General features: G+C 40.7%; 1 protein-coding gene and 1 long non-coding RNA gene across 4 annotated transcripts in view; one reads left to right on the top strand and one right to left on the bottom strand.

Annotated features, from left to right (window-relative positions):
• Positions 1-11,286, top strand: part of LOC116700539 (uncharacterized) — a 14,070-nt gene extending 2,784 nt beyond the window's left edge. Inside the window, exons 2-3 of the long non-coding RNA XR_004334679.1 lie at positions 5,627-5,634; positions 11,177-11,286. This is a non-coding gene — a long non-coding RNA (uncharacterized LOC116700539). The remainder of the gene's footprint in view (positions 1-5,626; positions 5,635-11,176) is intronic.
• The window catches only part of robo4 (roundabout, axon guidance receptor, homolog 4 (Drosophila)), a 51,966-nt gene extending 37,007 nt beyond the window's left edge, over positions 1-14,959 (bottom strand). For 2 of the 3 annotated variants that reach the window (XM_032533824.1, XM_032533826.1), the window contains exons 1-2: positions 14,824-14,959; positions 11,366-11,919 (exon numbers count right to left, since the gene is read on the bottom strand). In XM_032533824.1, the coding sequence (XP_032389715.1) occupies positions 11,366-11,603 (238 nt within the window). In that variant the 5' untranslated portion in view covers positions 11,604-11,919; positions 14,824-14,959. Of the gene's footprint in view, positions 1-5,861; positions 6,125-11,365; positions 11,920-14,823 lie in introns of those variants that run through there. The other variant, XM_032533827.1, reaches the window with a different exon arrangement.
• Between the last annotated feature and the right edge of the window lie 2,800 nt (positions 14,960-17,759).

The raw sequence follows: 17,759 nt of genomic DNA, 5'->3' as shown, positions 1-17,759 counted from the left end.
GGGACTAATAAAGGATACATTATTATTATTTTCAGTGGCAATACTATATCAATACACAGGCACCAAGTATGGATCTATTATTATACATGAGTTGGTCAGTTTGTCTGCTTGACAATCCCATTTTGCATTTTGTCATAACCACAAATCAAAATGTTGTCAGGAGAAGCACGCAGACAGTGTGGACTTCCATTAGTTGTTTAGGTTTAATTACTAATGTTAACTAGCATGTTAGTTAACAATAATTAGCCTGTGTCTATGTTATCTCCTAACATATACTGTATACCCATGCTCTCTATCTCTACTGACTTGGAATGATTGAGATTTCTCTTGGCACAGCTACCAGAAGACTTTCAGACCGGTTGTTCACGTCACATCTACATCGTCAAACTCAGTTGGAGGCTGCACAGTAGTTAACGCTCAGCATCAACGGAAAAGAGCTTCTAATATACTTCACTGGCCTCCGTCTAGAACAACTGGATCTGTTGGTCCACTTCTTTAACTGTCTATGAGAAAAGTACCGTAGGCAGCAGCTGCCGCTGACACAGTGATGCGCAGAGTTTTCAATGGCTAGTCAGTGAAGCTACAGTAGTCAGGGTTTTTTGTTCACCTCAAATACAAACTAAATCACCTGATTAATGCAACATTATCACAACGTCTCCCGGCCATTTCCCCCGCAGAAAGCTGCTACCAGCCAGGTTAAAGCTACTATAGTTAGACTAAAGAAACAAGCAGAAAGCAGCTACCAGCCAGGCTAAAGCTAATATAGTTAGACTAAAGAAACAAGCAGAAAGCAGCTACCAGCCAGGCTAAAGCTAATATAGTTAGTTGAAAGAAACAAGCAGAAAGCTGCTACCAGCCAGGATAGAGCTAATATAGTTAGCCTAAAGAAACAAGCAGAAAGCTGCTACCAGCCAGGTTAAAGCTACTATAGTTAGACTAAAGAAACAAGCAGAAAGCAGCTACCAGCCAGGCTAAAGCTAATATAGTTAGTTGAAAGAAACAAGCAGAAAGCTGCTACCAGCCAGGATAGAGCTAATATAGTTAGCCTAAAGAAACAAGCAGAAAGCTGCTACCAGCCAAGCTAAAGCTAATATAGTTAGCCTAAAGAAACAAGCAGAAAGCTGCTACCAGCCAGGCTAAAGCTAATATAGCTAGCCGAAAGAAACAAGCAGAAAGCTGCTACCAGCCAGGATAAAGCTAATATAAACAAGCAGAAAGCTGCTACCAGCCAAGCTAAAGCTAATATAAACAAGCAGAAAGCTGCACTACAGGCCAGGCTAAAGCTAATATACTTAGCCTAAAGAAACAAGCAGAAAGCTGCTACCAACCAGGCTAAAGCTAATATAAACAAGCAGAGAGCTGCGCTACAGGCCAGGCTAAAGCTAACATACTTAGCCTAAAGAAACAAGCAGAAAGCTGCTACCAGCCAAGCTAAAGCTAATAAAGTTAGCCTTAAAAAACAAGCAGAAAGCTGCTACCAGAAAACCCTATTTTAGAGAAAAGGAGTATTGCAAAACGACTTAATGCATGAATCACAAACTTAATGCATGACCAACATTTCTTTATTTATGTTGAAATATTGATTTTGCCTTTTGGCTTAAATGTATAATGTATAATGCAAATCACACACAATCTTTAAGCACATATTACATTTGAAATTCCAACACCAGCCAGGCTAAAGCTAATATAGTTAGCCTAACGTAACTGGAAACATAACACTCATCTACTACAGAAGTCTGTGTCTGATCTAACGTCATTTCCACTGATTTAATTGTTCTTGGATACACAGAGTTTGTTGCTAGTGACATGCAGGTCTGATCAGTTTATCCAGCTAACGAGCTGGGCCTGCTAGTCGACCACAACCTGGCATTTAGAGGAAGCAACAAGCAGTCACTGTCATACAATTTAGCCTGGATTGATTATCATATGAATACAATGGTGTTATGCTAGTCCACCAGCGTATTTCTAATTTCCCTCTCCAAAATCACTTCAGAACAGTAGTCACAGCGCTTACTTGCTTTGGTGTTTGTAAAGCATTAAAGTTTAACAAAGAATGGTTTAAATTAGAAAAGATCCCTTTTTCATTTTTATCTGTAGATGCCCTCCCCTACAAAATCACCACAGTAGTCGAGAATGATTTATTTTTTCCAAATAGAGCTATTTATGTCATCTTTTAAACTTTTTTCATATTGCAATATATATATATATATATATATATCGCAGGGAAAAAAATATCGCAATGTCAGTTTTTTCCCAATATTGTGCAGGCCTACCTCTCAGTTCACTTAACTAACACCCACAACAAATCTATTTAAGCCGTCCTACCAACAAACAATGTGTGTTTGCAGGCAGCAGTGGAATGCCATTGTCTGAACTTCCCGTGGAGTTGGATGATCACATTGACGGAAACGGGGAGACTGTGATCAGCTTCCTGTCAGGAGAGGAAGCTACAGAGTCTCGGGAACATCGGGCCTAACAAAAGCAGACTGGAAGTCCCCCGTCAACAGCATTTCCGCAGAAGAACAAAAGACACTCTTTAAAATGAAGTTCCATTTACTTCACTTTATCAATAAAGCCACTGAGGTTACAGAGGCACTGAGACATATTTATAAAATCTTGCTTGTGAGCTGCAAACACTTGAAAAGTTGCATTATTTCCCACAAGATATTAATATAATCCTAATGTGAATCTAGGCATAGAGAATCAACAAAAGGGTTGTATTAGATCTTTTCATTAATTCACATGACAGCTAATAATAGCCTGTCTAACCCCACTATTAGCGCTGTGAGAATTCCAAAAGTTGCTGTACAATTAATTGTCTCAGAGATAATTGCAGTTAATATAATTGGGTTTTTTTTCAGTCAAAATCAAAAAAAAAAAAAATTGTATTTATTACTTTTCCAAACAAATTAAAGTGTTGAATAAATCCCAGGATACCAGGGATGTTACGATACGGTTCGGTTTGTTGCAGCCATCCACTATCATTACAGCCCCGGCCCGGGGACACATCCACAGTCAGCTACAGCCAACTAGCAACCATCCACTATCATTACAGCCCCGGCCCGGGGACACATCCCAGTCAGTACAGTCAGCTAGAAACATCCACTACATACAGCCCCGGCCTTGGTAGACATCACAGTCACCCCCCAGCCAGCTAGCAACCATCCACTATCATTACAGCCCCGGCCCGGGGAACATCCACAGCAGCTACAGCCAGCTAGCAACCAGCCCATATCATTACAGACCGGCCTGGGTAGACATCCAAGTCAGCTACAGCCAGCTAGCAACCATCCACTATCATTACAGCCCCGGCCTGGGTACACATCCACAGTCAACCCCCAGCAACTAGCAACCATACACTATCATTACAGCCCCAAGCCGTGGTAGAAATCCACAGTCACCCCCCAGCCAGCTAGCAGCCATCCACTATCATTACAGCCCCGGCCTGGGTACACATCCACAGTCAGCACCAAGCCAGCTAGCAACCATCCCGGTCAGCACTTAACTCCGGTGCTAAGAACGCTAACGGCAGTTTACTGACCCGTCGGGAACCAGACCCAGGCACTCGATTCAGAACAGCGGCCATTCATAACGTTACGCCTGCGTTAGCGTTACCGGTGTCCCTCCCTTCACTTTTAGCCGTCTTTACAGTTTGCTGAATTTACCAAACAAAACAGGAATAAGGCACCAAAAGGACTACTAGTAATTTAAAGATGTGGTAGCACTGGATCTGGACGAGAAGGACAACTCTGGAGTTGAAGGGGTGTGTCACGATTCTGCCTTCTCAATCCGCGACACAGAGGACATTCAGAAACCGTATCGCACTCAAAACAACACGGATATTTTTTCCAAGTTTGTACTGTATGTGTGTGGAAGCACCAGAGACACAAAATAACACCCCAGATCCCAGAAAAAAAGATTTTTTTTTTTTTTATAATTTGGGCACTTTAAACAAACAGCTTCACCAAAAAATGTCACACAACGTTCAACTTGTCAGTTCTGTAATTTATATAATATCTGGAAACTATAAAACTAGAGATGGTCCAATACCAGTTTTTTGCTTCCCGATACCAATTCTGATACCTGAACTTGCGTATCGGCCGATACTAGCGTGTCATATATCTTGTTATGTTTCAACAGCTGTATACTACTATCCCTGTATGGATGTGATATGATTTCTGTCTTTGTTGTCGGTCTGGCTCAGGTTGCTGTAGAACTTTCTTTCATTATGTCATTTATAACGGAAAAAGAACATAAATAAACTACTTTAACGTTGATTTTCTTTAGGGCTTTATTACGTGGTATCGGTGCATAAACTCCAGTACTTCCCAATACCGATACCAGCATTTTAGGCAGTATCGGAGGCAATACAAGCACTGGTATGAGTATTGGAACGTCTCTAATTAAAACAGTATAAGTATAAAATAGAATATAAATTGGAAACAGTCTATAGATGTAGTCATTTCGGTTTTGGTTTCCCTATGAAGAATTTCTTGTAAAATTCATTCCGTTTTATTTCATGTTTCATTACCCACTTAGTCATAATATTGACATTAGGGATGATTATTTATCACAAATCTAATTGTGTAAATATATCGCGAAAGCACCGATAATATACAACAGAACAAACAGGTACAGTACTGTGGGTAAAGACCCATCAGGACCTTCCAGGAGACCCAGCGAGTATTAGGCTTTACAACCAAACCTAGCCTATACTGTATGTATAATTATGTAATATCACCACAATCTGTGAAGACTCTTTACAGAAGTACAGTCAACAAGAAATATGTCTTTAATTCAAGGATCTGAAACACATTCTACGAATGCCAGACTTTTACAATAAGAGGATAGCACAAACAATAGCATGGTATGAGTATTAAATGTATGTATATTACATTTGCATGAATTAAATGGATGCCAAAATGACAGCACATGCATCGTATGAAGCTACTGTATATATGTTTGCACTACAAATGGTTTTGGTTTGCGGCTATATGAAAACAAAGCTGCTCCTTAGACTCGCAAGAATGTTAAGAACTCAATTCAATGGCATTTTTTTTTTCAGAATTTCACTGAACGTGGCCTGAAAAAAAGCAATTCGTCGCCATTTTCTGGTGTTGTTGAATTAAAAAGACACAAATTACACCCTTTTGCATATTGTCAATACATAAGCAATGCCACACATTGCTTCTCCTTTTATCGAATGGAAATGTAGATGAGTCGTTGTCTGATGCATGGCGTTGACATTCCCTGATGGATAAAAAAGACCTATCCTTTCTTTCATTTCAGTTATGCATATTCTATTTGTGAATGCCCCAGGAGTGGTGGAATGTAAGTATATTTACTCAAGTACTGTACTGTACTGTTGAAGTACTTTACTTGAGTCTTTTCATGCCACTTTCTACATCTCCTCGGCTACATTTCAGAGGGAAATATTGTACTTTTTACTCCACTACATTCATCTGACAGCTTTAGTTACTTTACACTTGTAGTTATGTACATGTAGTTATAAAATCTGATGTTTATTATTAATGAAACTAGTCCAGCTGAGATGATTAGACCTTTAAACACACAACCTTTAGGATGCTTTACACTTTCTAACATGGGTTGGGGGGGTCACTTTTAGTACTTTAAGTGCATTTTCCTGATTATACTTACACACTTTTACTTAAGTAACATTTATAATGCAGGAGTATTTTTTACAGTGTGGTAGAAATGGGATCTGGATACTTCTTCCACCAGTGCACATAGATATATCACATGGTGGAAGAAGTATCCAGTGTCCATCTATGTGATATATATCTATGTGATACATATAATATCTGCAGTGAGGAATGACTCCCAGACTCAGACACACTTACCTGACAGAAGAAGTGGAACTACTGATGCCAAAGTGCAGATGAAAACACGTGTGATTATCATTATCAGCGAAGTTCCCAGTCATATGGATATCGTCCAATCCGAGCCAGCTGATTAATAACGTTAATAGTCTCTCTGTAACTATAATTTAATCAACCGACGTTTCTGTCTGTTCGTTTTAACTACAACAACATTACAGTTCACTTCCTGCTTCTCTTAAAAACCAGCGTCCCTTAATGAATATCAGCGCCTGTTTCATTTACTACGGCTCTCTGTGACCGCACCGACGTCAAGCTAGCGCAAGGACATCGGACTTCCGGTCAGGAAGGTTTTCAAAATAAAATCTAAAATATCAAACGTAGGCTCGAGTTCCCCTGTGATGCACTCTACTTCTATCTATCTATCTATCTATCTATCTATCTATCTATCTATCTATCTATCTATCTCCTCTACTACACATTCTATCTACGTCTATCATCACTTTACACCTATCTATCCATCTATCCATCTAACTAACTATCTATCATCGATCTATCTATCTATCATCATCTATCGTAGCTCTATCAATATCACTATCTATCTATCTACATCCTATCCACTATCTACTATCTATCATCTATCACATCACTATCTATCTATCCATCCTATCTATCTATCTATCTATCTACACATATCTATCTATCTATCTATCTATCTATCTATACTTCCTACACCTCTCGATCCATCTATCCATCTACTCAGTCAATCTTATCTATCTACTCTACTATCTATCTAGCTACTATCTCATCTATACATATCTATCTCTCTATCTATCTATCTATCTATCTATCTATCTATTCTATCTATCTCTATCGATCTATCTATCACTTTTACAACCCTATCTATCTATCTATCTATCTATCTATCTATCTATCATTCTATCTATCTATCTATCCATCACTTTTCACCTATCTATCTATCTATATGTAGGCCTATAGATATCTATTTATTAATATACATAACATAGCCAAATGTAGAAGTCCAGACATTCATAGAAATTTACATTCCGCAGCAGATAAAAGTAATGACGAGCAACAGTTAGCTGTGTATAAAAAGACAGGATGGGAAAGAGAGAAAATGAACGAATATGTTGTTAATTTGAATGGAACCATGGATTCAAACAACATGTAATTATTATGCATTTAGTCTTTCCATATGCCATTTCTAAAGGATTCAAATGCCAAATAGTTCCCTGCACAACACAAAGTCACGTTATCAAGCACTGTAGACCCAGGTGATCGTCCCTCACTTGAAAACGTTATTGATTGTTGCTAAAAACACAGCATGAGGCTGAATGTCAGCATAAGAAATCCCACAGGAAAGGCGGGAATATTGGTTGTTTTTCCTTGGTATCCAATCAAATACAATGGCTGTTGTCCATTGTATTGTCCAAACCCAATCCAACGTCCCATCCTAACTGCTTTCTAGTTGGTTTTGTGACAGTTTGCGGCAGCAGCTCTGTCAACACTGTGGGGAAACAGGAAGGTTAGAGTCTCTCATGTCTCTAAACAATAGAAGGAAATTACTGTATGTATCTCTCAATCATGCAAGGAGTCAACAAACTATTTCAGCTGTACGTGATCAGTGTGTAATGGTGTCGGAAAGCACTGAACTGGACAGAAATGCACTCAAAGTAAATAAAAATACTGGCATTGTGTTCCAATCCCATTCTTAATCCAGACTCATCCAAAACAGGCTTAAGAAAGTTTACACACCCATGCTAAAGTTGATTAAAAAGAGGAATAAAAAAAACATCTTTTGGAAATTGGTCTTAATGCTTTAATTAAAAATAATTTAGAAAAATCCAACCTTTTAAAGACACCATTTTTCTTTGTGAATGAATAGCGTCTTTTATGTCTTCCTAATATCACAAATGTTCTTCCTTAATACAGGGGGGATAAGTATACACCCCACTATGTTAAATTCCCATAGGGGCATGCAGGTTTTTATTTTTAAAGGCCAGTTATTTCATGGATCAGGACACTATGCATCCTCATAAAGTTCCCTTGGCCTTTGGAATTAAAATACCCCCCCCCCCGCATCATCACATACCCTTCACCATAACATATAGATAGCCATGGTGTTATTTCAGTTAGCTTAATGGCTGGTTTAATTTGCATTGAGATGATCTGATGGAAAGTTCCCCGTGCCAATTTCTAGGTATGGTGAAGGGTATGTGATGATGTGGGGGGGGGGGGGTATTTTATTCCAAAGGCCGAGGGAACTTCATCAGGATGCATAGTATCCTGGATCCATGAAATAACTGGCCTTTAACCCTCATGTTGTCCTCGGGTCAAACTGACCCGTTTTCCTATATCTAAGTTTTTTTTAATTCACCAAAATAACATGACTGATTCCACACAACGCTCTTTGGCAAGTACAAATCTCTACTTTCATTAATTTCGGGGCGTCTTATTCAATTTTACAGCATTTTCTTTTTTTAAATGACGTGGTTTCGAAATAGTATTGAGTAGAAGTTGACATATTCCAGTCTGTGATTATCCATCAATAAATAATTCCCAAATTTCTGCTTTTCTAACCCAAACATCAGGTTTAATTTCCTTTAACTGAAGTTTATTGGCCATAAAATCCCCAAAAAACTGTAAATCTAAAGTGTATAAGTTGTAGCTCAGCGTAAATTCTTTCATTTAATCAATGCTCTCTTCCTAAATGGAATCAGCTGTTGGAGGCGTTCACCTTCCTGCTAAACCAATCAGAATCGTGCACAAATTGCAAGGGCCAATCACAGGGTGACAACCCTGCTGTAAGTCTGTTTCTCCCTTTGCTATCAGCTGTCGTTGCAGGCAAAGAGGGCGACCCTCCACCCTCCCCCTTCCACCTCCAGTCATCTACTCCAGCTGACCGGTCCGGAGCCTCCTTGGATCTGGTCTTCGGGCTCCACCACCACCGGTGTCTAGATTCCATCGGGGGGGGTTATTATGGTTCTCTACCCCTATATATACATATATACCATATATTCGTCTAGTGATGGAGTCTAATCTCCAAAGACTTTGTACATTTTATTGAGCTCATTTGCATATCTGCAAACATGTCTCTCCTGATTGAAATGTAATTTATTACCTTTTTTTTTTTTTTTAGACGATGTTCCCAAGAGAAAACTGGGTCAACATCTGTTTCATCTAAAAAGACACGTCTCTCTGTTTGTCCATTTCACTTGAATTTTATCGCTGCAAAATGGGATTGTCAAGCAGACCAACTCATATACAATAATAAATCGATACATGGCGTCTGTGCATCGATAAGGCGTTGCCACGGAGAAAAAAAAGGGCAACCCAGAAGTGAGTGTGAAGTGGACTTCAGCAGTTCATTCCTTCCAATGGCTCACATAAAGTGAAGCATTGTTTAGCGAGGTGTTCATTGTGAGGCGGAGAAAGGCCGGGGGCTAAGTGATGGATGTTTATATTGATCCAACAAGTTGGGGTTTGATGGCCCCGCCACCGGCCGGCTTTCACTCGCCACAAAAGGGTTTTTAGAGAGGATGAAGGATGAGTCGTGGCCACAACACAAGCCATGGGAATGGTGCTGGGCCGGGGACCGCCGAGGGAAGGAACCTCTTTCAGCCCGGGGGACCAAAGGTCAGGGGAAGGATTGGAATGGGCGCGCGGGGCGGGGATGGAATGGGGGAAAGAAAGAAAGCGTCGGCCCTAGTGAGGAATGGGATAAAAAGTGACTTCCGAGTAAATTTGGAGTGTAATTCAAGCGTGTTTTGTAAAGAAATCCACAATCACTGTCAACACGAATGGCCGCTTTGAGCTAGTTTGAACAAAAATGCATCCTGTCTTTTTCTTAGTGACTCAACCCAATTGAAATAATTAAAGACTGGGGGGGGTGCCAGACAAAATGTCTGTCCGTTAAAAGATTTTTTAAGGGCATTTTTAGGCCTTTATTTGACAGGACAGCTCAGACTTGAGAGGACACATTGGCGCACATTCTACCAGGTGAGCTACCCAGGCGCCCCACTGTCCAATTCATTTTGTAATTTCATTGACTTTTCCAAATACTTCAACTTTTGCAATTAAAGCTTTAAAAGTGAGCAGATAAGTGTTTATCTTCTCTGTTTCACACACAGTTAGAGCATGATTATGATTACCACGGTGGCTTTAGTTGTATGGTTATGACACTAAAATCAAAAGGACATTGACACATTCGGACAGCTGTCAAAATCTTTTACGCAACACATGTTTTATCAGTCTTATAACAATGCCTTTAATGCAGTTTGAGGCTGGTTGGCCTTAACTCAAAAATCTGAGTCTTCTTCAATGCTTTAATGACTTTTTCTAAATACATAATGGCTTGCAAAGATGATTTTAAAGTGATGACGTTTTTCAGAAATCCTCTGTCACAGTAGCTCTTTTTTTGGGGTCTGTGCTCTAAATCTGTGGTAAAAGTCAGTTTAGTATATGTTTGTCTACTATATCACATATTGTACATGTAGATGTTAGTGAACAACTCGTTAGCGAACAAAAAGGAATATGAGTTAATGCATAGCCCATGTAACACACCCAACATATATTTCCTTATTTAATTTGAGATACTAAATGTCCATTCAATGTGCTAACTCTGTTTGTGAGAATGTCAACAGCTACTTCTTGAACACTTTTCTGCATCTTGGATTTTAATAGTCAGAAGAAAAGAGCAACAAATGGTCTTTTTTGTAATTCATATTGTTTATCATAAACATAAAGCGGTGTCTGTGGGGCATTATTTATGTTGTACATGAATGTCCTGCATGAACAAATTACTCAATTTATCAGCTGATCTATGCTTGCTCTTGGATGAATTCCTAGAATTGTTGGGACTTTATACTTTATAAATCATAGAGTGTGGTCTAGACCTACTCTCTATGTAAAGAATCTTGAGATAACTCTTGTTATGAATTGATACTATGAATAAAATTGAATTGAATTGATCTTAGCTAGCGAGCTACATTGGAAACCAAGAGAATTTATAATTGCAGTGTTACCTAGCTCTACAGATAAATACACAGACCTTGTCTGGCAATACATGAGTCCATGTGCACAGTGTTGTAATGGAACAAAGTACAAATACTTTGTATCTGCACTTTACTTCCAAATTTAGATAACTGGAAACGTCCACTTCTACTCCACTCCTTTTCTTGAATGAAAGAGATACTTTTCCTCTTTCCTTGTTCATTACTCGTTGCTGCCAGAAATGTCCTACGTTGGAGTGAAAGATTGAAAATTGTGTGTTTTTCTCTCTGTTGATGTCCGACTTTGATGTTTAAGAAGGCGTGGAGTACTTTTACTCAAGTGATGTTCTAAAAGGTGACTTTAACTTCTACCAAAGTCATTTTCTGGTAAGATACTTGTACTTTTACTCAAGTATTGCTTTCAAGTACTTTATGCAAGACTGTGTGTGCAGCAGGTTGCAGCGTGTCAGAGTTGCGTGCCTCCAGTCTGAGGCGTTGTGCGAGTTCAGCGCTCACCTTTTTTGTGCTGTGGCCTGTTCCTGTGAGGCGTGTGCCGGCGTCCGACACCATCGTGCTCCCTGACCCGGGTCTTTGACCTCCCGTTCGATCCGGTCTCTGTTGGACACGCGTCTTGGCACCTGCACCTCTGTGAGTTCTCTGCCCAGATGTAGAACCAGGACACCCAGAGAAGCCACGCACCGACCCGCATCTTCAGTCCGGACCCCAAATCCCTACTGCAGCTCCCCTGGACCATCCATACTCAGACCCTCAACAACTGTGGCGCCCCCCAAACATTCACCAGGGTAGCTGTCCCCCGTCTGTTTTCTTCATATTCCTCCAACATGGCTGTGCGCTCCTCTTCCCTCCCTCTTTAATTGGGCTGCTCTTGGTGTCCCCATCTCCATCTCCCTCCTCTTTGGGTCCCTTTTTGTCTCCCGCGGAGGGACAAGTTGGGGGGTTGGGGGGACACAATGATCAGAAAACAAGTTTCAGACCTCATGCTGAGTGAGCAGTGAGGGAAAGGGGACCAAGGGGTACTGCCTTGTCCAACAACATCTGTGCCATTCATTCTGCATGGGATAAGGGGGGATTGGGGGGGGTGCTCAATCTAGGGGAGGAGGGTTGAAAGCAGGTTAAAATAAGGGGGAGGTAACACAGAGGTAACACAGAGAGGCTTGTTCTCCCAAGTCAGATCACTTCCATTAATCAAATGTCTTCCATGTCACTGACTGATCAAATGCAGCAAAACATATTATAAATATTATTATTAATAAGTAGAACATTGCACAAGCTGAATAATTGACCCTAAGGTTGTGCTTGGGTCAAATTGACATTGAAAATGTGAGAAAAATGTGAGAAAAAGTGATAAGAATGTTGTTTTTTCTTCATGGTTGATGGGGAAGACAACACAAGGGTTCAATCTGTGCTTTAGATCATTCTGACAGCAAGGTGTTTCACCCCACGTGAGAAAAACACCATTTCAAAAAATCAAAAAAATGAACACTAGGACAAATATGAAGTTAGCGTTTCCATTTGTCAAAAAGACAAACATTTCTTTCTCCAGCGCAAAGTGCAACTTTCCCGTTTTCACATGCTCTGATGTAAATCACCGGACCAGAAGAACGTTTTTCTCTTGACAATCGACAGCTTCAGAAACGACAAAAAACGGGCACAAAGGCTTCTCTTTCTTCCACTGCGTTGCTTTAATGTGACAACTCAAGACCCCCCCCCCCCCCCCCCCCCCCCCCAAACCTCCCACCAGTCAACTGCCAGCAAATTTTAGCTGCCTGTCTGCACAGTATGAGTCTCACACATCATCTTGGCTCGCCCATGAGGAACAAACCAAGTCAAGCTTGTCAGAACGTTCTGCTTTGATTTCGCTTTGTCTCGTCTGAGTGGACTCCCAGCGTGGACGGACGTCACACTTTTGCGTGCTTTAGTCTGCATATCATCCGGCTGTACACAAAAGCAAAGAAAGGGACATTTTTATCAGAGCACAGCATAGAAAATCTGCGTAGAAATATGGGAAATATTGGCTGGGATGGAACAACACAATGTAATTCTGTCACATTCATTTTAAGTTCCCCCTGTTTTAATTTTAGACAGATTGCATAGCAGAATATAGAATGTGGACTCAGACGGCCATTTAAAAAAAAGATCTATTCCAGTGCTGGTCCCTTGGTATCAGAATTTTGGATAGTTGTCATGGAAACAGAACAGGCAGCTAAGTCACAGAACTCAGATTTAATGGAAATCACACATCATTATAGACAACAGAATGGAGGGCGTACAGGGGGTGGGGGGGGGGGTACAACCCCGTGCCCCCCTTCTAGGCTCACCCCTGAAACCAGGGTTGGGATGTGTTGATGTAATCAGTCAATAATATGATTTCTTTGTAACAATGTATTTTCATTTTTGTGTAACACTCTTTTGAACTTCACGTACAACTTGTTTTTACCACATTGATGAAAATGATCTATCTGGAAACAAAATATACCACCATTACTACTACTACTACTACTACTACTACTACTACTACTACTACTGGATTAAATAAAAATGAAAAATCATTCATTTCTGAGCTGACAGAGGACTGATTTGTAGATCAAATACAGTCTACAGACAGATGCGTTACTGTATCCTGTTGCATGTCCCTAACATAAAGTACATCTTTACACAGACCCAGCTGACTATTACCTTGGTCAGTGGTAGGCAATCAGTGGCCCGTGGGCCAAATCCGGCCCTCCGGCAAAAGCATTTGAAGTTTTCCTTTCCTTTTCCAGTTTAAATCAAAACCTTGAAATTATTTAACGCCAAAAAAGTGACTGCAGATAATGCTGTTGACATGCAACTCATTTAAAGTCCAATAACTACACTGTAAATAATGGCTGTGTAATCTACAGTTATTTCCTTTAGATTTCACAGTAACACTGCTGTATATGATTTTTACAGTAGAATGCTGTAAAGTTTACATTACAACCATAGACCATTAATATCAATACATATACAGTCTATGATTACAACCTTGTTGACATGACAAAATCACAGTAGTCTAAGTATTACAGTTGAAATCTCAGTAGTCAAAGCATTACTTTAAAAAAATCACAATATAGCCACTACAGTACTGTAAATAGTACAGTGAACTACTGTATTTGACTTATGTGGTGTTTATTTGTTTTGTATTTTACAGTGAATACATAAAATACTGTACATGGAAGTACAGTACCTCTACTGTAAAAATAATTCACAGTAACTTGCCAATTGTTGCCAGTAAGTTACTGTAAATTTTACGTAAAATGTGTTACAGCGTATGACCTCATAACATGTATGGTAACAAGGTACTGTGTCTCGCTCTGGGCCAGGCTGCTAAAATGAAGTCTAATACGCTTTATAAACTTACAAATTAATAACATAAAGGGATAATCTAATCTGCTTTATTAAAATGAATCAAGTACCCTGTGAATTCAAATCAATAGAAGACAGATTTGCACAACAGCACTGTCATGCAACCAATAATGCTCTCATGTTTTAGACATCCACAAATTTATCAAAGCTTGTCTAATAGTACAGATAGAACATACATCTGCATACATCATTTATTTTGCCAAATGAGTATTAACATTCCGCCCGATGTCTGTTTTCGGGTGTCCCATTGCCTTTTTCTTTCTTTGTGTTGTATATTGAAACTCTGGTGGATTCATGAGGACTATAGTTAATTGCTCCTTAGATGTTGCTTCGTCCGGGTCTTGGCACCGCCCAAGACGATTGTGATTGGTTTAAAGAAATGCCAATACACCAGAGTACGTTTTTTTCTCCCATCTCAAAATGCTGTGTGGAGTAGCCAGACCCTCCTCTGCCGAGCTGTGGAGTAATGCCAGACAACTACTATGAGACATCTGATGGAGAGTCCCCCGAAGAACTGTCTACCCGCGTCGAGGACCTGTTTTGTAAATGGGTCCAGTGGGTCCACGTACCCCAAGGACATGATGGAGGCGATGGTCCTCGAGCAGTGTGTCAATGTGCTGTTTCCAGAGATGCAGACATGGGTTAAAGAGCGCAAACAGCTGGGAAGGCTAGTAACAACGCATTATGTAATAACATGTCAAAATGTAACACTTCATTAACAACTGGATCATGTAATAATCAGGCGCATTTCAAAATAAAAACCTCAAACACAATGTGTAAGAAATTTAGAGATGAAAGGTAAAACTAATCTATTGAAGAAATTGTATGATTCACATTAGAATTCTTTAAATAATCCTGATGATAAAGTAATTTAAAAAAATGAATGAAGACCATCCAGTTTGTTTTTTTATTACATATTGCACCATATTGGATTTTAGTTAAAAACAATCAACCATGGGCGCCCAGGAAGCTCAGTTGGTAGAGCGGGCGCCATATATAGAGGTTTACTCCTCAACGCGCTGGGACCAGGGTTCAACTCCACCCTGCGGCCCTTTGCGCCCCCCCCCCCCCCCCCCTTCAAGTCTTCAGCTGTCCTGTCAATAAATGCCCAAAAAATGATCTTAACAAAAAATAAGATGGTCAACATCACATTTTGTAAGAATGGAAGCATTCTTACAAAAGTTATAAGGAAACAACAATACAGTTCATAATCAAAGTTTTTACTTTTACTTCTAATAGTTAAGTACATTTAATTCAGAAAGTTACTTTTGGTATTTAAGTAGTCTAGGGGAGGAGGGAGGGGATGAGTAGTTTTCTAAAAGGTGACTTTAACTTCCACCAAAGTCATTTTCTGGTGAGATACTTGCATTTTTTTTCTCAAGTATTGCTTTCAAGTACTTAATACAAGACTGGTAACTAGTAACTAAAGCTGAGACCACTCTTCCAGCAGGTCTCGCTACGCTTGTGTGGTCTTGATTGCAGCGTTCTCACCTGCCCAAACGTTCGATTCAACCGAACTAAAGGCAGCCGGTGTGGAAACACCATGAAATGCCAACACAAAGAAAGAGTGAGGTGACGGACATCTGGCCGAAAAGAGAGACATCCGAAACAATCCTGAATGTGGAACGTGCTTTTGAAAGACAGACTTGCTAGAGCGGTTGCCTGCCAATTGGAAGGGTTGGTGGTTCGATCCCTGGCCCTGCAGTCCCATGTTGAAGTGTCCTTGTGCAACCCCGAGTTGCCCCCGATGCGGCGCCATCGGTGTGTAAATGTGTGTGAGTGTTTATCTGATGAGCAGGTGGGAACCTCGGCCACAGTGTATGAACATGTGTGAATGATGAATGGTTCCTGTACTATGTAAAAGTACTTTAAGTAGTCGTTAAGACTAGAAAAGCGCCATATGTAAGAACAGTCTATTTACATTTACTTGAAAAATTGTGAACCTATTCTTCAATGTTGGCAGTAGTGATGAATGATGAAATACCGGCTTATGTCTAAAGTGATACCCAAAGATAGTAACATTTTGATCAAATTTTCATGAGTATCTAAATCACTTTATTTCTGTTGGTGTTGACTGCTGAGCCAAACTCTACATACGGGTAGGTCAATCTAAAAGCTAAAACATTCATACACAGGCAGGAACTGAGCATGATCTGCGGATCACCGTGGCCACCCATGTTCTAACTATTGTCAACATTTTTCTTTCAGTGTAGACATTGCTTTCCAAAGCCTGGCCAATATTCAATCATGGCTTGGACGCTGTCAAAATGGAAGCCCCCATGGGGCCGAGCTTCGGCCCTCGATGGGGCGTCATGTCCAAGCAGCAGAGGGCTAATGGTGGGCGACCTGACCTCTGATCTCTAATCAACGTCCAACCGAGAAGCAGAGCTTTAGGGTGATTCCTTCCTGAGAGAGATGTAAAAGGCCAAGGCCACACCGGGATCTCAGACTGAGGACTTTACCCCTCTCTAGTGTGTGGTTGCAATGATAGCATCCCCTGGCTTTAGACAAAAGTGCACAATAGAGCACGGCAAGGCAGCGCTGAGAAAAAACTCTTCTTGGCTCCAAGACCGCGTGGTTTGTTGCTCGGGTGACAAGGCCCCGGTCCATTTCCACGTTCTATCCTCCAACTCTTTCACAGTTTTGCTAAATACCCTGCCAGTGAACTCTGATGTCTCCAGGTTTGCCAAACATTCACTTAAAATCCGCCTATATAAGGATTTAATATGAACTCCCTCACTTTTAATTTTACCCCATGGAGCACTCATCAAGTTTTACTTACCAAACTTGTTGAAAAGGACTGCAAACATTGCCATCTGCTTGATTTAACATGAACTGAAACCCATTCTTTTGGGATAAGTGCACCAACTTTGACTGGAATCTTTCATGGACGTTCAATGTTGTGGGTGCTGGGTGCTGGGTGGGGCGGTGACGGTATCCATATCACAAACAGAGGGCGAGGGAGCTGAGGATGTGAACGGCAAGCCACAAGTTCTGCTTGAATGCGTCTGAATGCAGGAGAGGAGGAGGAGACACCCCGTCCCCTTCGCGGCTTCAAAAACCAAGCGCCCTGAGCTTTCCCCTCGCACCTCTTTTCCCTTGCGTTGCTCCCCCTTTCTCCATCTCACCCGCCCCCCGTCTCTTTATATGTCCAGCTGGCAGCGCCACAAAGACTCTGTCTCCCGGTTCCAAATGATCCTCAAAAGCCCCACATGCTTTGTTCTGCTCATTTTCCCACTCCCCAGAGACAGGGTTTAGTAACAAAAATTGAAATGAGGAAAAGGATAGAGGGAGTGAGTATGACGTGGGGGAGAGAGCGATTAAAAAAGGTAAGGTAGAGGGAGTGTGAGAACGACGGCGTAAGCCACTGTCAGATCTTCAAGACGAAGACTTCAGGGATTCAGAGACCCTGAGTTTGCAGACTTCAAGACAGCAAAGAACTGATGCAAACATCTTTTGAATGGATCTCCAAAGGACAAGTCAAAGTGAACCAAAACAGTTGTGT

This window comes from Etheostoma spectabile, chromosome 13, assembly GCF_008692095.1.
Source record: "Etheostoma spectabile isolate EspeVRDwgs_2016 chromosome 13, UIUC_Espe_1.0, whole genome shotgun sequence".
NCBI classification, from domain to species: domain Eukaryota; kingdom Metazoa; phylum Chordata; class Actinopteri; order Perciformes; family Percidae; genus Etheostoma; species Etheostoma spectabile.
Note: the sequence above shows the minus strand (reverse complement) of the source record. Positions and strands in the feature narration are given on the sequence as shown.